Source organism: Rutilus rutilus, assembly GCF_951802725.1.
Source record: "Rutilus rutilus genome assembly, chromosome: 19".
NCBI lineage: Eukaryota > Metazoa > Chordata > Actinopteri > Cypriniformes > Leuciscidae > Rutilus > Rutilus rutilus.
In genome coordinates this window covers 868387-893386 of record NC_140232.1, presented here as the reverse complement: position 1 = coordinate 893386, position 25000 = coordinate 868387, and the positions used below count along the sequence as shown (strand labels likewise).

General features: G+C 44.4%; 2 protein-coding genes across 3 annotated transcripts in view; both read left to right on the top strand.

Moving 5' to 3' along the window:
• The window catches only part of LOC311278748 (nuclear factor 7, ovary-like), a 1193180-nt gene that overhangs the window by 1157467 nt on the left and 10713 nt on the right, over positions 1-25000 (top strand). The gene's annotated exons all lie outside the window — the stretch shown is intronic.
• The window catches only part of LOC311278209 (ERC protein 2), a 47736-nt gene that overhangs the window by 14333 nt on the left and 8403 nt on the right, over positions 1-25000 (top strand). For both annotated transcript variants that reach the window (XM_084388871.1, XM_084388870.1), the window contains exons 4-12: positions 6691-6858; positions 8815-8982; positions 12432-12569; positions 12836-12922; positions 16573-16766; positions 17045-17123; positions 17434-17594; positions 21997-22114; positions 24431-24559. In XM_084388871.1, coding sequence (XP_084244997.1) covers positions 6691-6858; positions 8815-8982; positions 12432-12569; positions 12836-12922; positions 16573-16766; positions 17045-17123; positions 17434-17594; positions 21997-22114; positions 24431-24559 — 1242 coding nt within the window. The remainder of the gene's footprint in view (positions 1-6690; positions 6859-8814; positions 8983-12431; positions 12570-12835; positions 12923-16572; positions 16767-17044; positions 17124-17433; positions 17595-21996; positions 22115-24430; positions 24560-25000) is intronic.

Genomic DNA, 25000 nt, shown 5'->3' with positions numbered 1-25000 from the left:
TTCGACGTAACGTCGACGTGACGACGTAATTGGGATCCCATGGAAAACGCCACGGTTGCTGCCACATCCAGCGCCCTACGCAAGACTCTCAGACCCTCAACTGCCGGGGCGGAAGACCTGCGTAGAGGGAGTTCAACTGCTGTTCCATTATACCCCACACAGTGGAACTCTTGGATAACACTGGGAAAGCGTACCTTTCCAGGGGAGAGGACGCTGCGGAGCCACATCCTGCCCGAAGGGAGGTAACATGTGGAGAATACACATATGGACTGGCCGAAGGGGCAGTGCAACATATGGAATGTCACTGCACTGAATGCCACCCGAAGGGGGAGACTACACCGACAGTGACGGCAGAGCAGACTCTGCCGAGGGAAAGACACGGGCTCACCGCAGGGAGCTGGTCGTGGAAGAATACACATATGGGATCGGCGCGGGGATCACCACATATGGAACCCAGCCTAGCACAAGTTAAACAAGCATACGAGCACTAGGCCTGGCGTCGGACGCTCCGCAATGTCTGACTGCCGAAGGGGTGCGGAGGAACTCACAGGGTTTGCCAATTGGGGAACTCGACTGGAGCAAAAGCGCACGTATCCATTCCTAGGAAGGGAGTGGCGCAGAAAGCCGACACTAGAGCGGGAACTTCGGTGTTACCGGCTTGATGAAGCGAGCACACAGGAAGAAACCGGCTCAACACGTAGGCTATAAAACCTAGCGAACGTGTTAGGTGTCACCCAGTCCACAACTCTACAGATATCTGTCAGCGAGGCGCCGTGTGCCAGTGCCCAGGAAGAAGCGACACTCCTAGTGGAGTGGGCTTTCAACCCGGGCGGGCAGGGCACGCCTTGGGCTTCGTAAGCCAAGGCGATGGCATCCACTATCCAGTGGGCCATCCTCTGCTTGGAGACAGCCTTTCCCTTCTGCTGGCCTCCGTAACAGACGAAGAGCTGATCTGAGGTCCTGAGGCTTTGCGTTCTGTCCACGTACAGACGCAGAGCCCGAACGGGACAGAGAAAAGCCAGGGCTGGGTCTGCCTCCTCCGAAGGCAGCGCTTGCAGGTTCACTACCTGGTCCCGGAAGGGAGTGGTAGGAACCTTGGGCACGTATCCGGGCCGGGGTCTCAGGATCACGTGAGAGTTATCCCGGCCAAATTCTAGGCACGATTCGTCGACCGAAAATGCATGCAGGTCCCCTACCCTCTTGATAGAAGCCAATGCAACCAGGAGTACTGTCTTACAGGACAGGATTTTTAACTCAGCTGATTGCAGAGGCTCAAAGGGTGGTCTCTGAAGTGCCGAAAGGACCAGAGACAAATCCCAAGAGGGTATAGAGAGTGGGCGAGGAGGATTCAGTCTCCTCGCTTCCCTCAGGAACCTGACGATCAGGTCATGCTTTCCCAAAGACTTACCATCAACAGCATTGTGATGTGCGGCAATAGCGGCAACATACACTTTAAGGGTGGAGGGAGACAGCCTTCGCTCCAACCCTTCTTGCAGGAAGGAAAGCACGGCTCTGATCGAGCAAGATCGGGGGTTCTCCTCATGAGAGGAGCACCAGTCAACGAACAGGTTCCACTTCAACGCATAGAGGCGCCTCGTAGAGGGGGCAACAAAGTTACAAGTTATTTTTCCTCTTTTTCTCTCCATGATGCAGGATTCTAAATTAAGAAAAATAATATTAACTTCCTAGATAGCTTACCAAGCTCTCATATAGCCTACTCATTCATGCTCAAATCACATTCACTTTAATCAACTCACAGACTTGAATTAAGTCCTGGTTATCTTTCGTAATCACTGACTGGACAAGTAGGTTGTTAAGCTAGCTTTGAATAACTAGTCTAGCTGCTAGGTCTGCTGTGGAAGCTTGTTTCCGCCACAGAATAAAACATTTTAAAAGATAATTGCGACTTTTTATCTCACAATTGCAAGTTTACATCTCGCAATTCTGACTTTATTTCTCAGAAGTGCGACTTTATATCACGCAATTCTGACTTTTTAACACATAATTGTGAGTTTATATCTCGCAATTCTGACATCTTTTCTCAAAATTGTGAGATATAAACGAACAATTGTGAGATAGGTTAAAGTCCAATTCTAAGGAAAAAAAGACGGACTTTTATTTTTTTTACCTCAGAATAGTTTATATCTCACAATTCTGACTTTATAACACGCAATTGCGACTTTATATCATGCAATTCTGACTTTATAACCTGCAATTGCGACTTTGTATCTGAGATAAAAAGTCAGAATTGTGAGATGTAAACTCGCAATTGTGAGGAAAAAAAAAGTCAGAATTGTGAGATTAAAAAGTCGCAATTACCTTTTTTATTTTTCACTCTGTGGCGGAAACAAGCTTCCATAGTCTGCTGTTAGCTGGCATATCATTTGGCTTCATACACATTCGTTGACAGACATAACGTTACTCTTCTAATCATTACACTGGGTATCTAGTTAATGCAACGTTTGATATAGGAACTTGAACTCCTAATATTTTACTATAAGCAATTATGGAGATATAAACATAATCGAAGCACTTACAGGATTTTCATTCAGGATTTCACTCTTTGTGAGGTTTCGTTTTGCCGCGTTCAGCTACAGTGCGTGTCTGCGGGAGAACCACAACAACAATCTGTGACGCTATAGGAACTCACTCGGCTAATAGCTGCCCTGATTGCTGCCTCGCGCTAGGAAATAAATAAATTACTGTTATAAATATAAAACGTCACTAAAGACCTATCATTTTCACAATCATTTTTAATGTTAAAATATATTTGTCGGGGACCCCCCAAACCCCAAAAATAAATTATTATGGGGGGTCCCTAATGACTTATGGGGGGTCCGGGACCCCCCCAGACCCCCCTCATTTCGAACCCTGGTGTCAACTACCGCAGGGGGTAGGTCACCTAGAACCTCCGCGTCCCGTCCAGGGACCAGACATGGAGTTTCCAGAGGCCTGGACGCGGGTGCCATAAGGTGCCCCGTCTCTGAGAGAGCAGGTCCTCTCTCAGAGGGATGGGCCAGGGAGGGGCTGTCGCGAGGAGCACTAGTTCCGGGAACCAGGTCCGGTTGGGCCAATACGGCGCAACTAACAAGACCTGCTCCTCGTCCTCCCTGACTTTGCACAAGGTCTGTGCGAGAAGGCTCACTGGGGGAAATGCATACTTGCGAAGGCCCCGGGGCCAGCTGTGTGCCAGAGCATCCGTGCCGAGGGTCCCCTCGGTCAGAGAATAGAACAACTGGCAGTGAGACGTGTCCGGGGCGGCAAACAGATCTACCAGTGCGGTCCCGAAGCGCCTGAAAATCAGCTGGACCACCTGGGGATGGAGTCGCCACTCTCCCGGTAGCACCTTCTGCCGTGAGAGCTCGTTGGCTGCACGGTTGAGCAGGCCCGGAATGTAAACGGCACGAAGCGACCTCAGATGCTTCTGACTCCAGAGGAGGAGATGGCGGGCGAGTTGTGACATGCGGCGGGAGCGTAGACCACCCTGGCGGTTGATGTACGCAACGGTCGCAGTGCTGTCCGTACGGACCAGTACGTGCTTGCCTAGTAGCAGTGTTTTGAAACGGCTCATTGCAAGACGTACTGCTAACAACTCTAGGCAGTTGATGTGCCAAAGCAGTTGAGGCCCCGTCCACAGACCTGAAGCTGCATGCCCGTTGTACGTGGCCCCCCAGCCGGTGGCAGAGGCATCCGTGGAGACCACAGAGTGCCTGGACACTTGTTCCAGGGGAACACCTGCCCGCAGGAACGAAGGGTCCGACCACAAGCTGAGAGTTTGGCGACAGTGCGGAGTCACTTGGACCCGGCACGAGCCGCTCTGCCACGCCCATCTCGGGACTCGATCGTGGAGCCAGTGTTGGAGCGGCCTCATATGAAGCAATCCGAGCGGCGTAACCGCGGCTGCAGATGCCATATGCCCCAGGAGCCTCTGAAAAAGTTTCAGTGGTGCCGCTGTTCTGCGTCTGAGCGTGCTCACACAGTTCAACACTGACTGGACACGGGCCTCTGTGAGGCACGCTGTCATGTTGATCGAGTCCAACTCCATACCGAGAAAAGAGATCCTCTGCCCGGGGGTGAGTTTGCTCTTTTCCCAGTTGACCCGAAGCCCTAGGTGGCTGAGGTGACTGAGCACCATGTCCCTGTGTTCGCACAACTGCTCTCTCGACTGGGCCAGAATAAGCCAGTCGTCGAGGTAGTTGAGGATGCGAACACCACGGGAGCAATGGCCGCCTCTGCGACTTTCGTGAAGACGCTGGGCGACAGGGCCAGCCCGAAGGGTAAGACCTTGTACTGATATGCCCGCCCCTCGAACGCAAAGCGAAGAAATGGTCTGTGTCGAGGGAGAATCGAGACATGAAAGTACGCGTCCTTCAGGTCGATCGCTGCAAACCAATCTTGGGGACGGATGCATTTGAAAATGCGTTTCTGCGTAAGCATCTTGAACGGTAGCCTGTGAAGGGACCGGTTCAGGACGCGCAGGTCCAAGATTGGTCGTAACCCACCACCTTTCTTGGGTACAATGAAGTACAGGCTGTAGAAGCCTGTCTTCATATCGGCTGGAGGGACCGGCTCGATCGCGTCCTTCGCCAGTAGGACTGCGATCTCTGCCCTGAGCACAGGGGCATTGTCCGCCAGAACACGGGTGAACAGAATGCCCTTTTGAAAGCAGGGGGACGCCGGGGCGAACTGAATCGCATAGCCGAGTCTGATGGTACGGATGAGCCAGCGAGACAGGTTGGGAAGCATTAACCAGGCTCCCAGAGACCGAGCGGGACCAACGGTACCACAGACGTACCCGGGTTGGGGCAGTGCGGCGGAATGCAGGGACCCGACTCGGACAGCACAGCGGCCCGAAGTGGGGTCTGAGTGTGTGGTGCAGCACATACCTGCTTCCGTCGAAGGGCAGAGTGAGTGAGCGGAGGCGTCAGTACGTCCGGAACACAGCCACTGCTGCTCGCTGGCGATGAAAGAGGGGCTCGGGAGTGACAAGGCATGGTGGCGTCGTCGACTGCCAAGCGCGCCCTCTTGGGGCCCAGAGGTTTCAGAAATTGCTCTTTTTTTGAAAATGTGGGTGGAACAAAAAGGAAAGGAAACAAAAGATTCTCCGCCCGGCCCTCCACCGGGGGAAGGAGTGGCGCCCTCGCCATCTCCTGAAGAGCAACTTGATCCACCTCCGGGCTGCCCGTCTCAGGGTCGTTTGCACCATCGCTTGCCTCCTGGTTTGGCAGCAGCCTGGACGGGCGGGGTCGGCTTCCTACGGCTTGCTCCACGCTGAGGCCTGGATGGTTGCTGCTGCTGCTGGGGCTTAGCGGGAGCGGAGGACGCCGCAGAAGGCCGACCTCGGCGACGAGTAGACGGAGGGTCTGCGGCCGGCGGACGAGTGGGAGCAGCATGTGCCGGATGGCCTCCGTCTGCTTCTGTGCGGCCGAGAACTGCTGGGCAAAGCTCTCGACCGCGTCACCGAACAACCCAACCTGGGAAAGAGGGGCATCCAGGAACCGATATTTATCGGTGTCCCTCATATCCGCCAGGTTGAGCCAAAGGTGGCGCTCCTGGACCACCAAGGTGGACATCGCCTGACCGACTGAACGTGCGGTTTCCTTCGTCGCCCGGAGGGCGAGGTCGGTTGCCACACGGAGCTCCCGGAGGAGCTCTGGGTCAGAACCACCCTCGTTCATGTCCATGAGCACCTGGGCCTGGTGGACCTGCAAGAGCGCCATGGCATGGAGGGCGGAAGCAGCCTGTCCACAGGCCTTGTAAGCCTTCGCCGTTAGACCGGACGAAAACTTACAGGCCTTGGACGGGAGGCGTGGATTACCCCGCCAAGAGGAAGCGGACGCCGGACACAGTTGCATCGCGACGGCCCGCTCCACTGGGGGGATATCCACATACCCCTTAGCTGCCCCGCCGTCTAGGGTGGCGAGGGGGGAGGAGCCACTAGAACGGCTTCGGGCACTATACGGTGCCTTCCATGTCCTAGAAAGCTCCTCATGCACCTCCGGAAAAAAAGGTACCGGGGTGGCGCACTGAGAACCAGCACAGCCCGCCCCGAGAAACCAATCGTCCAACCGAGAAGGTTCGGGACGTGGTGGACTGAAACACACTCTCACTGAAACACACTCTCACTGAAACACACTCTCACTGAAACACACACTCACTGAAACACACACTCTCACTGAAACACACTCTCACTGAAACACACTCTCACTGAAACACACTCTCACTGAAACACACACTCACTGAAACACACACTCACTGAAACACACTCTCACTGAAAGATAATTTTATGAGATATCAACCTCAAATTCGGAACACAACTTGTTTAGATTTATGGCTTTGATTTTCTAGCAGGTTTAGAGTTCAACATGTTTCATAAAATATAAATTTTATAAAAAATAATGTTCATAAATCATTTTCATAAACCTGTATAATTTTTTTTTTTTTTTACTTTTTTTACTTCAACATGGGTCTTTTTAGAATGAGACCTAATTCAAGTCTGCGCTCCCGAGCTTCACATCAGTGTTTTGACACACACACACACACACACACACACACGTTTGTCCACTACGGACCTGTGTTTAACTGTTTTTAATTGATGCACAAGGTTAAATGTTTTTCTTGATTCTATATTGTTTCTAGCTGATAGTTGCACTTGTCTGTTGTCTGTGTTCGTCTGTCTCACTGTCTCAGATTGATCTGCTGAAACAGGAAGTAGTAAAGAAAGATTCTGATTCGGCGACTCTGCAAACGAAGCTCGACGCACTGACCAATCAGAACGCAGACTGCAGACAGCACATCGAGGTCCTGAAGGAATCTCTGACAGCCAAAGAACACAGAGCTTGTGTCCTTCAGACCGAGGTCAGGCCGAATCACACACCTCACACAGCTCACACACCTCACACACACCTCACACAGCTCACACACCACACACACCTCACACACCTCACACACCTCACACACACACCTCACACACACCTCACACACCTCACACACCACACCTCACACACACACCTCACACACCACACCTCACACACCACACCTCACACACCTCACGCACCTCACACTCCTCACGCACCTCACACACCTCACACACCTCACACACTCACGCACCTCACACACCTCACACACCACACCTCACACACCTCACACTCACACCTCACACTCCTCACGCACCTCACACACCTCACACACCACACCTCACACACCTCACACTCACACCTCACACTCCTCACGCTCCTCACACACCTCACACACCACACCTCACACACCACACCTCACACACCTCACACTCACCACACACCTCACACACTTCACGCACCTCACACTCCTCACGCTCCTCACACATCTCACCTCACACACACTTCACACACACCTCACACACCACACACACCTCACACACACCTCGCGCATTTCACTGCGATGTTACCTTGTTATTTTGATTGAAGAATCTTCAACTTGCCCTGCTTTGGCTGCATGCCATCTCTACAGCTCATATGAAATATAATATTTATTCACTGGACACTAAATATGTGTTTTCTGGTGTGTTTTGTTTTTCACAATGGAACGGTGAACCTCTCAGGTGAAGAGTAACCTGATCCTCGGTTCTCACATCTCACTGCATTTTTAATAGTCTGAAATGCTGTAACCTGCATATTTATCAGACTTGAATAGGTGTCTATTATGATTATAAAATAGCCAGGAAACATCTTAAAGTGCCATTATTATAAAGGCTGCTAATGTTGTTTTGGCGTCTCCTACAACAGATCCACATTCATCCATGATCAAAAACACTGTAATGTCCTCATAATCTCCACTGCAGCTTCAGCTCTTTCCTCTCAGTGTCTGAAACGCTTCCATCAAAGAGTCAGTCTCTCTAAGCCCCGCCTCTCTGAGAGCTGCTCTGCTGTGATTGGTTAGAAACCAAACGCTCATTATCATATCTGAACAACACGGACCAAACTCTTCCAGTCTCAGATACAACTACAGTGTTTGAGGGCAGAGCTAAGAGACGCTGTTCAGCCAATCAACACCAGAGGCGGGTATTATGCTAATTAGTAACACACCTACGCAGGATCAGCAGGAAGTGAGACTGAATTACTGACGACTCGTTTCAGTTCAGAATCACTTCTTTCGTTTAGGAGACAAAAACTTTATTTTTCATGCTCTTTTACCTTTGCAGACCTTTAACATTCACAGACAGCTCTATTACACACTGCATGAAAACGAGTATCCTAAAAAATACATAATAAGGGCACTTTAAATGATAGAGAATAACATAACTATATCGCTGTTCTTATTAGACAAGCTTCACAGAACTGGAAACGAGAAAGTTAGATGGTGTTTTTGTTGTTATTGTTGTTGTTTTATTAACTTTCAAAAGAAGAGGGTTAGTGTTGCTCCAGTGTTGGGTTACACTTTATTTTGATAGTCCACTTTAGATATTCTACTGACTATAAGTAACTTGACAACTACAAGTCAACTTATTCTACTAACCCGAACCCTAACACCTAACCCTAACCTAACAGTCTACTACAGTCTACTAATACACTAATGAGAGTTAGTTGACATGTAGTTGAAATGTTACTTATAGTTAGTAGAATGTCTAAAGTGGACTGTCGAAATAAAGTGTAACCCAATGTTGTGCTGATGTGGGAGATTTGGGTTTGAATCTGGTTAGTTTTGTGTTTCTGTTCACTTGCACATCTTTCACTGCCCATGATTTCCAGTTGACTTTTATAAAATAGTGACAAATAAAGAAGCAGCTAAAAGCCCACAGATGAAAGCCATGTTTGAGGATTGCCTTTGCTCCTGAAGGTGGACGCTTTGCGTGCGCGTCTGGAGGAGAGAGAGTCGTTCCTCAACAGAAAGAGCAAACAGATCCAGGACCTCATTGAAGAGAAGGGAACTCTGAACAGTGAGATATGTGACCTGAAGGACATGCTGGAGGTCAAGGAGAAGAAGATCCACATCCTGCAGAAAAAGGTACACAAGACATGTTTGAAAAGCAATTCAGATGATCAGCAGTTTTACATACTGATGCTTCATTCAACAGTACTGTACCAAGACAGGAACCAAAGTGTGAAAAAGCCACATAATATACAGCTGTTGGCAAATGTTTCCACCCACTCCTCTTTTTTTTAATCCCCATAAATCATTAGCAGTATGTCAAAATAAGCTGTTTGCAGTTTCTATGCAATGTGACATCACATGTGCTTAGGCCCCGCCCACAACTGCTGACAAACCCCTCCCTATAAGCACAGACCCCGCCCACAACCGCTGACAAACTCCTCCCTATAAGCACAGATCCCGCCCACAACTGCTGACAAACTCCTCCCTATTAGCACAGACCCCTCCCACAACGGCTGACAAACTCCTCCCTATAAGCACAGATCCCACCCACAACTGCTGACAAACTCCTCCCTATTAGCACAGACCCCTCTCACAACGGCTGACAAACTCCTCCCTATTAGCGCAGACCCCACCCACAACGGCTGACAAACTCCTCCCTATTAGCACAGACCCCTCTCACAACGGCTGACAAACTCCTCCCTATTAGCGCAGACCCCTCTCACAACGGCTGACAAACTCCTCCCTATTAGCACAGACCCCTCTCACAACGGCTGACAAACTCCTCCCTATTAGCACAGACCCCTCTCACAACGGCTGACAAACTCCTCCCTATTAGCACAGACCCCTCTCACAACGGCTGACAAACTCCTCCCTATTAGCGCAGACCCCACCCACAACGGCTGACAAACTCCTCCCTATTAGCACAGACCCCTCCCACAACGGCTGACAAACTCCTCCCTATTAGCACAGACCCCTCCCACAACGGCTGACAAACTCCTCCCTATTAGCGCAGACCCCGCCCACATTAGCGCAGACCCCGCCCACAACGGCTGACAAACTCCTCCCAATTAGCACAGACCCCTCCCACAACTGCTGACAAACTCCTCCCTATAAGCACAGACCCCTCCCACAACTGCTGACAAACTCCTCCCTATTAGCACAGACCCCTCCCACAAAGGCTGACAAACTCCTCCCTGTTAGCACAGAACCCTCCCACAACTGCTGACAAACTCCTCACTATTAGCACAGACCCCTCCCACAAAGGCTGACAAACTCCTCCCTGTTAGCACAGAACCCTCCCACAACTGCTGACAAACTCCTCCCTATTAGCACAGACCCCTCCCACAAAGACTGACAAACTCCTCCCTGTTAGCACAGACCCCTCCCACAACTGCTGACAAACTCCTCCCTATTAGCACAGACCCCTCCCACAAAGGCTGACAAACTCCTCCCTGTTAGCACAGACCCCTCCCACAACTGCTGACAAACTCCTCCCTATTAGCACAGACCCCTCCCACAACTGCTGACAAACTCCTCCCTATTAGCACAGACCCCTCCCACAACTGCTGACAAACTCCTCCCTATTAGCACAGACCCCTCCCACAAAGGCTGACAAACTCCTCCCTATTAGCACAGACCCCTCCCACAACTGCTGACAAACTCCTCCCTATTAGCACAGACCCCGCCCACAAAGGCTGACAAACTGTTGTTGAATGACCTGAATTGACAATCCTGCACAGACATGTCCTCCATATATTCACCTCATTCATGTTGGTGACAAGAAGATACGTCGCAGATATGATACTGTGACATTTCTGACAGCAAGTATGAAGACTAAATCTACATTTCCATCTCAATAATGCTTCAAACTTCTGAATGTGACTTGTGAGGATGTGGTACAAATTGGGGCGGCTTAGACCGGTCATAATCTGAACTCCTGTGGCTGTTTCAGTGGTGTATCTGCATATGTAATTGGAGCCAAACTCTCTCAATTTAGAACACAAATGTTCTGAGTTAAGAGCCCCACAGAGAGAGTCTTGTTTAAACACACACCAGTGTAGTGATTCTCTCACAGTCCCACAGATGCTCTCAATTACAACCAAATTCACATGGAAATCTGGAGCATATCTTGCCTAGAGACAGTTTGCAGTGGACACACATAGATCAGAAACTTGAAGTTAATCTGAATACACGATACACAGAGCTGTAAACTTATCATGGTGTTAGAGAAACGCTTTCTAAGCAAGAGCACCTCTTTCACTCTTTATCTCCCAATCCACTGCAAATCAAATATCAACTCATTGTTTTATTTTTTGCATGGGCTTTTTTGAGTTTTACTAACTTAAATAAGTTAGTTGAGATAAGTTTTTGCTTATTTTGTCAATTCAAATACATTGCACAAATCAACTGGATAAGCAATCCAGTTAATAAAATAAAATAAAATAAAAATCAAAGCAAGCTGAGGAAGGTCACACGTATATCAATCATATTCAAAGCACATACCAAGGTTGTTATTCTAGGTTCAGCAAAGTGCTTAAATTGAGAAAAACAGGTGTTTTGGGGAGGCTTAGAAGGCTTTTGTTGTGCATGAACACACAAAAAATATATATAATGGACATGATTCGAACAGGTTAAATGGTCCTGAAAAAAATAGTCACACTTGTGCTCCTCGCGGTCAACAATGATCGCATTAGAAATGAATGGGAGACGTATTTCCTCTAGTGGAAGCGTTTGGTACTGCAGCCGAACACAATCTTATACTGAAATTTAAAATAGTATTTTTGTGCATTTTTTGTAAACTTCTGTAACTTTTTTTAAGTTCACTTTTTTTTTTTACTTTTTCACCTCAGCAATAATCTGCCAAGTGTCGTCTTTGAAAAGAGATCAAACTGAAGTCTGTCCTCTAAAGCATTCAAGATTTATCACAGTGTAATTTAATTACTTCAATTTAATTTTCAGGTCAATGCTCAAAAGTGAATAAATTGATTATAAATACAGCGTAAATATAATTTAGTACAATAAAATCCCTTAAAAATACACAATATTAAATTAAAGAACATAAAAAAAAAAAAAATATATATATATATATATAGTACATTCATTTTTGACCGACACGTGAAGAGCACCAGAGGGTTAAATATATAAATATATCAAGTGAGTAAAACAGGGAAGATTATTAGCCGTTAGTTGCAGAAACAGACAAACTGCAGCTCTAACTGAAGCGATGTAACCAATTCCTGGAAATGCATTATTATAAGTAGAAGTAGTTTTTTTTTTTTTTTTTCGGCCCATGCAAGGTTTATGTGAAGTATTTATCCTCAGAATTACTTCAGTAGCACCTCACTGCAGTACACGAGATCCAGGGGGCGGAGTTGGATCCAGATCTAAGGGGTGGAGATTGGTAAGTTTAGGGGTGGGTTTAGGGATCAGGGGGTGGAGATGGGTAGGTTTAGGTATATGTAAGGTGGGAGGAGTTGGATCTGGATCCAACTCCTCCCCCTGGATTTTGTGTTCTGCAGTGAGGACCATCTCAATTACTTGGCTAATGAAGTGTTAACAGTGATTACCTCTGTGTCTCTCAGTCTGAGAACCTACAGGAGCAGTTGAAGGACCGGGAGAAACAGCTGGAGAGTCTGGGGAACAGAATGACGTCTCTGCAGAACGACTCCAGCAACACCGACACCGCTCTCATCACACTGGAGGAGGCTCTCTCGGAGACGGTGCTCGTGTTCTGCTCCAAACACACACACTTACACACTTACCTGAAGAGTAGATCTCCCACAAACCTGAAGATCCTGAAGACATTGATTAGCTGTTCCAGTAGAGTTTAATTAGGCTGGAGCTAATGTTTGTCGACAGGTGTCTCTCCAGGAGACGGATTTTACCCTGCACTGAAGCTCCATCTTTGTTCTAGAAGTGGACCAAAAAAACAAAACAATATTTACTGTATGCAAATGACTAACCACTACTTTATCTTCTGTGACAGATAGAAGAGGCAGAAATGCATAAGAATGAAAATAAGGAACTGAAATGCAAACTCGCCTCCCTACAAGAGCGTCTCTCAGACAAAGAGGTACGTGAGGAGAAATATCAGAGGAAACCTGCTCTGGTTCACCGCAGCTTTATCTGCAGATTTCTGAATGTCTGTGTTGGACACACAGCAAACATGTTGTTCGGGTCTTGGTTGGAATTATGATGAGATTAGACTTAAAGAGTTGCATCAATTTTGCTCTCCGAACTTCAGTCCAAACACCTGCAATCCAGTAAAATCGCACGATGGCTCAGGATGTACTGTTTTTGGTCGTGTAGAGAGAGAGAGGCACTGAAATACAGGGCTAGAAATACAACTAAACAAGACACAGGTGAACATAATCAGAAACCCTGTAAATGAAACTTAGAGAAGTAAAAAAGGAAAGGAGTGAGAGACATTCAAGCTATTCTCCTTATTAGGAGTCAGTGTATCATCAGAATGATCCTGAAATTGATATTTCAAGGTAAAAATAAATCTGCATTGCTTTAAGTCAGTGATGACTCTTTTGGCTCACATCTTCCTTCTGGTTGCTTGTATAGTCAACCGCTCACTAATGCCTGGCCAACTGTGGCTCATTAGTTTTAATCATGCCATATGCGTTTAGACAGAGTGATTTGATGAAACCAAAACAACGGTGAAACACCAGCCAATGGGATTACTGCATGCACGTTAGTCTAAGCGGCTGTTTACACGACACCGTTTCAACTAAACACATAAAACTTTTTATGCGTTTTGGCCTTTCGTTTACATGACAACAGTGTTTTGGAAGCCTGAAAACACAAGGTTTTGAAAACGAGTTTCAAAGTGCAAGTTTTTGAAAACGGTCTCCGTGTAAACAACAAAAACGTGAATCTCTGAAGACGATGACGTCATGCACATGTGTATTACGTGTTCAGTCTATAGTGTTTCATCGCCATCTAGTGGCCTGGCAGCAGAAAACAGCGTTTTTACTCATTTACGCGGATCCGTGTGAATGGGGATCGTTTTGACAATGATGTCGTCAGTACGCGGAAAACTCAAAGGAAAAACTTATCCGGTCTCTGGTGCGCGGAAAATGTTATGTTTTTTTTTTCTTCACATTTTTTACTTCATTGGAATGGTATGAAACTTGGTAAAGGCTTTAGCACTTGCTGTGTGAACACACACACACACAAAAAAAATCATGGACATGATTCGAAAAGGTTAAATGGTCCTGAAAAATAGTCACACTTGTGCTCCTCGCGGTCAAAAATGAGCGCATTAGAAATGAATGGGAGACGTATTTCCTCTAGTGGAAGCGTTTGGTACTGCAGCCAAACACACTCAGAGATATCAGGCTCACATTTGGAACACAATTTGTTTAGATTTATGCCTTTGATTTTCAAGCAGTTTTAGAGTAAAACGTGCTTTTGAAAATATATATTTCATATAAAAATAAAAAATAGTATTTTTTTGCATTTTTCATAATAATCCACGTAAAATTCTGATACTTTTTTTAAGTTCACTTTTTACATTTTTTTTTTTTACTTCAGCAATAATCTGCCAAGTGTCGTCTTTGAAAAGAGATCAAACTGAAGTCTGTGCTTTAAAGCGTTCACGACTTTACCACAGTTTAAGTTGGAAATTAAATTTCCAGGTCTATGCTCAAAAAGTGAATAAATGGATTATAAATACAGCGGAAATATAATTTAGTATAAAAAATCCCTTAAAAATACAAAATGTTAAATAAAAAACATTATCAAAATAAAATATAGTACATTCATTTCATTGAAGCATATCGTTGTCGTGTAAACATACCCTCAATCTGCCTTATATCCAAGATAATACCAGATATTAATTTAAGAGCTTCTGTTCCTTTCTCTTTCTGCAAAAATGGCAGAGTTTTAGGTGGCTTAATCGTTGGTGCTTCTTAGTTCCACACACAATTTGTGGGCCTAATTTGCATAATTACTTTTGCGAATTGGGTTATAAAACAAATATGTGCAATTAATTATCACCGTCAGCGGGTGCAGTTCATTCTCAGTGACCCCTCGGTGTCACAGTCCCTGGGTGAGCTTGATATTTCCTTCAGCAAAACTGTATTCCAATAGTCTCTGAAAAAGAGTGAGACTAGATACGTCCTCATCTCTCGTTATCCCTTTTTGTTCATCATGTCGAGGCAATCAAAGTTTATGAGAATGTTTCTTTTATATTCTCTTGAGTAAACAGACATCAATCTAGGATAATTATACCCTCTTGCTTTCTGTCATGGTGCCACATGTAGTGGTGGTTTCACAAGAGGAGCATTCATAAACATCCTGAGACTTTACAGCGCTAATAACAGTATCGGTGCGCTGATCAACAGAAGCCAATGATAATAATGGGATATAGCCCACAGGCCTCTGCATATTTACTGGATGGGATTTATTGCTTTGTTGCAGTTATGAGTAACATCATGTTCAAACGAAGAAAATAGAAATTCACTATAGGCAAAAACATATAGTGTGATTTTGATTGGTTACATTTTAATCAGTGTCTATGTTTGTTCTACATCTAAAGCCTTTATTTATAGATATGGTACGCAACCCACTCATAACTCTTAGCATAATTTTTTATTATGTGGACAAACAACATTACAACTGTACTTTATGATAGAATATCTAAACAAGCATTCATGACGGTAAGATTTTATTTTTCTATTAGTAATAGGTGGAACAAAATATTGTCTCAACACTTTTGATGAACGGCTATGCTATTGGTCATTTTGTCATTCTATCTGAATGCCAACATTTGTATGATTTAGGGTACGTTTACACGACAGCGATGTACGAAAAACGGAAAAGTTGTGTTTTTTGCGTACAGGCGACAACTGTGTCAAAATGATCCCCGTTCACACGGGTCCGTGAAAACGGTTAAAAACACTGTATTCTGCTGTCTGGCCAGTAGGTGGCGATGTCACTGAGTAAGGAAACACTACGGGCCTGTAGACATAACACACATGATGTCACCGTTTTCACAAATTCATGTTTTCGTAGTTTACACAGAGACGATAACAGTATCGTTTCTTAAAAACTTTCAAAAGTTTGCGTTTTCAGGCCCCTAAAACGCTAGTGTCGTGTAAATGAACAGCCAAAACGCATTAAATACATTCTGTATTTAGGTGAAAACTATGTTGTGTAAACTCAAAACAGTTTTGAGTTTAATTGATCTAATTTAGTGATCTGTGACATGTTGAATATCACGTTTTGTGTGTCTGTTAATCAGGGCTTTGTGGGCTCATTAATGTTTTTAGATTTGTGGAGTAAAAATTAGATTTTTAATTTCAAAGTGTAAAGATAAAATTAGACCTTCGGGGTAAGATGAACCACCCAGAATTGGCACAGATGGACCAGAGTGGCATGTTTTTTCTAGTGATATTATTTTTTTATTTAGTACTTACTGTAATCTGTGGGGTTACTGTTTAAAAATTGCATTAATTAGATCATCTTTGCTTTTTATTAAAAACCTATAGGCTATATGAGTGAAATCATTCAATTTGAATTCATAGTGTTGCTATTATGACACATCTTCAATAAAATATGGGCAATTAAATATGTAAATATTTAATATAATTAATGTATCTTTCAGATAAATCTGTGGTTTGTATGTCAGTCAGTGAAATTCCTGAATCTTGTGGTTTTCAGAATATTTGGGATATAGACTCTGTTGACTCTGTTTGTTTGGCTGGGGTGAAGGTGTGTGAAGCGGAGTGTGTTGCTCGCTGGAACCCGGAGCTGTCGGAGCGCGTGCAGGTTCTCCAGGCAGAAGCTGTCCGTCATAAAGAGCAGGAGGAGAAGTGTAATGCTGAAGTGCAGAGAGTGCTGGCTCTTCTGCGGGAGCTTCAGTCTGAACGCCTGGAGCAGGACAAGAGAATCCTCCAGCTGGAGAGGTACATGACAGCCATATCTCCTTGAGTTTAAAGGGTTAGTTCACCCAAAGATGAAAATTAGCCCATGGTTTACTCACCCTCAAGTCATCCAAGGTGTATATGACTTTCTTCTTTCAGACGAACACAATCGGAGTAATATTAAAAAAATGTCCTTATGACATAAATGTCATTATTCAGCTTATTAAGTTTTGTTCAACTCCTCATCCGCAACAGTGGCAACCAAACAATGTGATACACACACCTATACAACACCTGAGATATACTGTGTTGTGTTGCAGACAAGTGAAGGAGAAGAACCAAAATCAGTGTGTGAACCCAGGCCAAGCCGGAGAAGTGAGTCCCAACACTCAAACACAGGTGAGAGTTCTCCGTCAGTTCTCACAGATTATTACAACTCTCCTCAGACACTGAACATGGCTTTATATTGCTGATTTATTCACACACAGTTTATTTTGGAATAGATAAAGTACATTGAGTTGTAGATTGACGACAATTTTCTATATCTGTAGACAGGCTATCTTAGTATTGATTCCTTATCCGGGTCTTTAGCAGAGCTTTTAGTGTGTTTGTCTATAATTAAGATGAATACTGGAGATAGATATGAAGAATATACATGGATATTGTGTGATAAACAACTGTGTGTTTATATATAATCTGATTCTCATAGTTGGAGGATTTGATGGCGGCTCTAGACAACACCAGAAGAGAGCTGGACGCCACAAGGCAGCGGCTGTCTTCGACTCAGAATACTCTGTGTGAACATGACACTGAGCTGAGCCGGCTACGAGAGGATCACAGTAAACAGCTCTCAGAGATCCTGCAGTTAAAGTGAGTGTAGGAAACCTCTCGTTCAACAACGCTGACCTGTGTTCATGTTCCTCTGGTTCCTTTGCAACCTTTCCTTCCATAAGTCTGAGTTCTTCATATGAGCAGCGCCTCATGGTCATTCACTGTGCTTAGATGGTGGAATGATCTAGCCCAGTGTTATTCAAATAGCGGATTAAATGGACATAATGGCGGCATTTTACAGTTTCTACAGATTAAAGTGAGCAGCGCATCAAACAACTGAGTGGTTCACTCCACAAACACTCAGGGCCCTATCTCGCACCCAGCGCAATTGACTTTGTACAGCGACGCATGTGTCATTCCTATTTCTCACCCGACGCACAGCGGACTTTTCCCTCCACAGACGCACGCCGGTAAATTAGGGAATGAACTTGCGCTCCCGGGGGGCGGTTCAGCGGAAAGAGGAGGCGTGTTCCCTGGTGCTATTTTGCAGTTTCAGAAAACAATTCCGCCACAGACCAGGAGAAACCTCGTCTAAAGTCAGTGGCGCGTTCAGAGGCTATTTTAAGGGCGCATGCTTGGCCATAATGTAGCGGGTGCACAACACACACACACTTCTCTCATCTACACAGACACAGCAGTTCTCATTTTTAGCAAACCATACAAGGAAAAATATTCCACACGAGGGAAATCATTGTGGTGTCCATGAAGATGTGAAAAAATAGGCATAAATCTAGCTTACACATTTACCCAAATTATCATACGCCTGTTTAACCGAAGCTAATTTGTGTGTGTTTCTCCATCCCCAATGTCACTTCTCTGTGTTTTACGGCCCTGACGAGAACGTCGGTCTCCTCGGCTGTGAACCGCTCCTGGCAAATCCGCCGTTATAATAGCAATAGCAAAGGGAATGTGAGATGCCGCTCTGATTGGTTTATTTCACGTTACGCCCAAACCACACCTATGAGTAATGAAGCTACTTCAGACCAACCCATTTTAGATTTGCGTCCGAAACACAAAGATCCGCCCACAAAGTTACTTGCGTTTCGCGTTTGATACTTGCGTTTCAGATCGTTAAAATAGGGCCCTCAGGGTTGATTCTGGGAATCATCTTTCAGAGCTATATCTATAACATTTTTATCTAGAGCCAAAAGTGCTTCGTTCAAGCCCTTTCCGCTCAATGCGTGTTGCTTCTCTCTATCCCTCACTGAACACGTAAAGCTGCAGACGACGCGGTTATTTAATCAACACAAGCAGAAACAGGTCAACAGCACTATAGATACTTTCACTAAAACACTGCAGAAAACGAAACTGCAGCTAATACACTGATTTTATCTGTCATCCAGATCACTCTGACCGTTCAACTAAACCAGACGGAGACTCAGTTAAAGATGTGTCTTTCATACATTTCATAATAAACAAAGTTAAATTTGGAAAATTACTTAGAGTTGGCAAGGAAAGAAAAACTTAAAATTACTTGTTAACTTTGTTTTGTCCTCGTGATGAGAGTTCTGATTATTAGATCATGGACTGAAGTAAAATATAAAAATGGTCCACACTTTTCTAAAGAGGTAAACCTGAACCTCCAGTGTGTTTCTCAGTGCCAAGGCCTTCGGTGTACCAGACACAAACGTGTCTAAATGTAACATAAATAAATAGCCTGTTAAAACCAGAGGTGGACAGTAACAAAGTACATTTACTTGAGGACTGTACTTGAGTATCTGTACTTTACTTGAGTATTATTTTTTCTGGAAACTTGTTACTTTAACTTCACTACATCTGAAAGACAAGTATCGTACTTTTACTCCACAACATTTCTGTCACTGTCCTCGAGTAGAAGGTAGTAACGTCCGCCGGGGAGGATTTTGGTTGGAAATGAAAGTGGGGTTGGCGTCAGGACTCGACTGATGTTGGTTTCTGACGTCAACACGATTTTCATTTTCAACCACAATACGTCTGTCCAACGTTGGAGATTAACGTCAATCTGGCGTTGGATTCTGACATCAAGCTCATTTTCATTTTCAACGTTGGGTTTGCTCTTCTAAACGCGAATTTTGTCCTTGTTTTGGAGCACACTAGCTTATAGATAACAGTAAGGCTAACATACTCATACTAAAAGCCAAACAACTTTAAATAGGGCAATACTTTGAGGGAACAGCCATTTGTGTCATGATTCTGCCATCTAGTCCTTGTCGTTCTTTAATTCTTGAGGCAGGATCATGACAGACCCATGTTTTGTGTGCAAGCACATGGCCTTTTGTTTGGGCCATGTGCTTGTGTTGTCTCGTTCTCTTGTTATCCTCGTTTTGTCATTATTGCTTTACCTGTGTCACCTGTTGTTCTATCATTAGTCTCTCTATGTAATCCCCTTGTGTTTGCTGTCTTGTGCCGGTTCATTGTGATTCTCAGTGTGTGATTCCTGTGATACATTACCTGTGTGTAGACCTTCCCGTGAGTACCTTGTGAAGAACTCTGTCTTGTAAAGTCCTGATCTTGCTGCTGTTGCGAGTTATTTGTCTAGTTATCTGTCAAGTCTTAGTCTAGTGTAGTTAGTCTTTGTTTTTGCCCACCAGCCTTGTTTTGCCCCATCGTGGGTTTTGTTTTCCCTGTTTTGTCTGAATAAAACCGTGTTAATTGCATACTGTCTGCGATTGGGTTCATCTCTCCACAAACCATAACAATTTGGGTGTCCGACACCATTGTGGACGTTATTGAGTGACATATTCAATCTCACATTCAGTCCCACTACTGGACCTGTGTTCTAGAAATAAATGTGATATTGATATGAGGGTAGACAGGCATAGATTCAGAGGCATAAGGTACTGTAAGTATTACATACAACAATGCAACAATAATAAAACAATGCATTGACATTTACTTTTTACTTTTGATACTTAAGTACTTTTAAAAACAAGTAATTCTGTACTTTTACTTTAGTAAAAATCAGTCTTTACAACTTTTACTTGTAGCGGAGTGATATTTGACCAGTAGTATCTGTACTTTCTCTCAAGTAAGGGAGTTGTGTACTTTGTCCACCTCTGGTTAAAACATCTGATCTAGCCTTTTTATATTCATATCCAGTAGGGAGAAATATTTACTTTTAATATAAACTTTCTTTTGTGTAAATTTTACAAAGGACTACGGCTGCCTGAATGGAAATGTATAACTGTTCCAACAAAGACTCCGGAGCTCCACTGGGAAGGAGATATAGAGGAACTTTAATTGAAAACCCCTGATCTAGGCATTCACGGCATGTTGGAATTACTTTAATTACGTGATGGTAAAAACCGACCGGCCACAGATCGGAACCAGCCGATAATCACTTCTCTAAGCTTGCACATTACTTTTATCTTACACGGAAGACATAAGTGTGTTTGGCATTGTTGCGAATGTGAAAAGCTAAAGAGTCTCCACCGGCTAGAGTTAATTAACAATGGGATTACAAGGTGTGTAAAGTTCAAACTACTTTAAGTAGCTCCCAACCAAATGACACTGACAGTAGCTGCTGTTAAAGGAATAGTTCACTTAAAAATGAAGATTCTGTCATCCTTTACTCGCCCTCAAGTTGTTTCAAACCTGTATGAGTTTCTTTCTTCTGTTGAACACAAAGGAAGATATCTTGAAGAATGTCAGTAACCGAACAGTTAACAGTAGCCATTGATTTCCACAGTGTTTCTTTCTTACTATGGAAGTCCATCAACTGTTCAGTTACCGACACTCTTCAAAATAACTTCTTTTGTGTTCAGCAGAAGAAAGAAACTCATACAGGTCTGAAACAACTTGAGGGCGAGTAAATGCTGACAGAATTTTCATTTTTTAAGTGAAGTGTTGCTTTAAGTCCGCACACATGTGCTGTTCTCCTTCCCCTCTCTCCTGAACACTTCTGCTCATTAACGCTCATGCTAATGGTTGCCAGATACCTAAAAGAGTAACCTGGTCTAATAAATAACGTGAACTCATTTGTGCTCTGGGAAAGAGATTGCGTTCTCAAAACAATGCCTTTGAATATACACGGCAAAATGTATACAAACAAAAATAAGAGAAACAAATATTAACAATAGCCTACAGAGGAAAAGTGGCTTAATACCTGCAGAATCACAGAGCAAAAACATGCCTTCATGGTTTTACAGTTGCGGTTGCGTCAAACAATAGTTTCTCTCTCTGTGTGTGTGTGTGTGTGTGTGGGAGAGAGGGATTTGTTTAGAGAAGTCTAATGATTAGGCAGCGGTTTGTTAAGATTCCTTGCTGGACCTTTTGGGTAAAATTGTGCACCAAACACAGCCTAAACTCTTCCGATCACAGGAAGAAAGCAGGGGATTGTGGGTTATCACCGAAACGCTCCTGCTGTGTGTGTGTGTGTTTACTGTGCTTCGTGTTTGTGTCTGCTTCTATTTAAGTAATGGTTTACCGTATGCCGTAACCCCCTCCCTCCCCTTCCCATCAGACAACAGGCTCTTCTGGCGGTCGGTGAACAAGATCCCGTCAGGAACACGACGACCCCTGAAGACGTGATGACCTTGAGGAGAGAGAAGGAGAGGTTCATGAATCACCCCAAACAGCAGGTCAGTTCATTCCTCAATAATCAATAATATATATGAAGTTCCTAATCATCCAGTCCTGTCAATCATCACTACGAGCGGATATAACACACACACCTTTCTGGAACAATGTCACACACACACACTTCATTTCACCAACAAGTGGAAGTTTTATCAGAAAACAGAAAGAAATCACTGGAAACTAGCGAGATTGCAAAACCAACATGATGAAAGCGACCGTTTGCTGGGATTTGTGTTGTTTACCTAAAGATTTCAAACCCAAGCGCTGATGTTTTACCTCAGGCTTACAGTGAAAAGAGATACATTGATCATGATGAATTAACTTGTGTAAAGATTGCACATTAGTCACACACAAATAAAGTGGTTTACCGTTATTTCACAAAAGAAAGAGGACACGTACTGAGGTGACGATGTTTATCACATTACAATGCCACCAAAAACACGAGCTGAGGAGCGTTAGCATCTCTCCCAGTACAGGGATATTTCAGTCGGAGAAACAGAGAAGCTCCCGAAAAACCAGAGCTGCTTTATTTTATGACACACGCGGAGCTAAATATGGATATCAGACAGTCCGGTATAAAGAGACGAGACGTACTGACAGATGAAATAAAAACATGATTGTGAGAGCTTATATGATTTGTCTGATTTCTTCAAGTGGCCATATTTACCATGTTTACTATGGTAATGGTTTGGGCACTAGTCTTCTGCATCGCGTATAAAATATTTCTGCTTTATACGGTGATCAGAATCCACATCGGATCACAAACGGAAGGTATTCAGATATCAAAATGATGTTAAATGTCTTTAATGCTGATGTTAGCTGGTGTCTGGACTCATCCGGCGCTGTCGTCTCCAGTGAACTCTGACCCTGTTCGTCACCACTCCTCAAGCCTCGGGTTTGAACCTGGATGGGCAGATGAACTTGTGAAAGATGTCACACTTAATCTGAACCAGACGCAATATGACAAGATTCCAGACTAAATATGAAAACGCTGGACCACAGCCAATCAGATCAGTGTGAGAAAGACAATCGCTCACATCACAACGCATCGATGAAATGCATAAAGCTAATGGTGAACATGCAGTATCCCCTGTATTTGTACGAGTTCCTCCTGATGCTTCTTCAGACGGCATGTGTTGTGGGATTCGTCACAGTCTCTGGTCCTGAACCTCTTGTCCATGTTTGATGTTTATAATGAGGAGTTCTGGACAAACGTGTCACTTAAATGTCCCTGTCATGGCTGGTTAGGGCCGTCTCAGAGCACTTCAGTGCGTTTCAGTCCAGTCGTTATAGCATTGCCTCACTGAATTATTCACGAAGGTTGAATAAATATTTACTGATAAACACTGCCCGTAACCAACATTAACGGTTACTCACATACAGTAATGTACTACGCTATTAGACTGTTTGTGAGTCAGTGTCTGAGCGAGTTTTGTGGGAATGTTGTCTCTAGGCCAAACAGATGACTTGTAAACAGTTGGGAACGAGAGAAGGAATTTCAGGGAAGTAGCCATTATCTGTTTAACACTGAGTCAGTCGTTCTTCAGTGAGGAGAAGATGGGAACCGTGCCGCTCTGTGACAAGTGTACTGTCACTATCACACTAGAGATGTGCAGCCTATTGCTCAACAATTATTGTGTTGTATTATTTTTTATTTTATTCGGATAAAATTGGAAGCAGGTGGAGCTTAAACCGGTCGGTCATAAAATGTCATGAAAAGCCTGTACTTTTCTTTGCTGTTATGTTCATTTGGAGGACATGTTTGAGGAGCTTCACCTCTTCTGATGGACCATCACTGAGTTTCTACAGAGACCAACACAATAATAATAAACATATAATAATACAAGTATCTTTCGATCCTGCTACTCTGTCGGGCCTCCCAGTGATCCTGGAATCTCTTTCAGTTGTGTTTAATGATGTGAAAGCTCAAATGCTATAGAGACGGCGTCTGTATCTTGTTCTGTTTCGTTTTCCCCGTCACCAGTTGCCTGCGTTCTCATTCCTAGTGTGTTGCCATGGTTTCTAACCGATTCTCACCTGTTTCTTGTTTATGATAACGATCATCTCCTCAGTTTCCTCAGTTCTCTGCTCAGTGTCATTCATGTTATCTGCGACTGAAGTATTCTCTAGTTCTCTGTGTTTATTCAAGTTTCTTGGTATTGTTCATTCTGTGTCACACATCTTGTCTTTGTGGATTTAAACTACACACACTTTTCTACTGTGACGGTTTATATTGGTGTTTGGTTCCCACTTAAGTGTCTTCAGCTGCTATGTATTAACATTTAAATGAATAATCTGATACTGATCCTGTCCATCAGGCTCACAGTAGGATGAAGCACATGGCAGAACATTATGAAGATCCACAGTATTCCCATCATCATCATCATCATCCTCATCATCACGGACCGCAGCGGGAACTGATCTCCCCCCCGCCGGAGACGGAGCAGGTCAAACACACACTAACACACTAACATAGTCTCACACACACACACACACACACACACACACATACTCACACTAACATAGTCTCACACACACACACACACACACACACACACACACACACACTCTCACACTAACACTCTCACACTAACACTCTCACACTAACACTCTCACACAAACACACTCTCACACTAACACTCTCACACAAACACACTCTCACACAAACACTCTCACACTAACACACTCTCACACTAACACTCTCATACTAACACTCACACACACTCTCACACTAACACACTCTCACACTAACACTCTCACACAAACACACTCTCACACTAACACTCTCACACTAACACACTCACACTAACACTCTCACACTAACACTCTCACACTAACACTCTCACACTCACACACACTAACACACTCTCTCACACACACACACACAC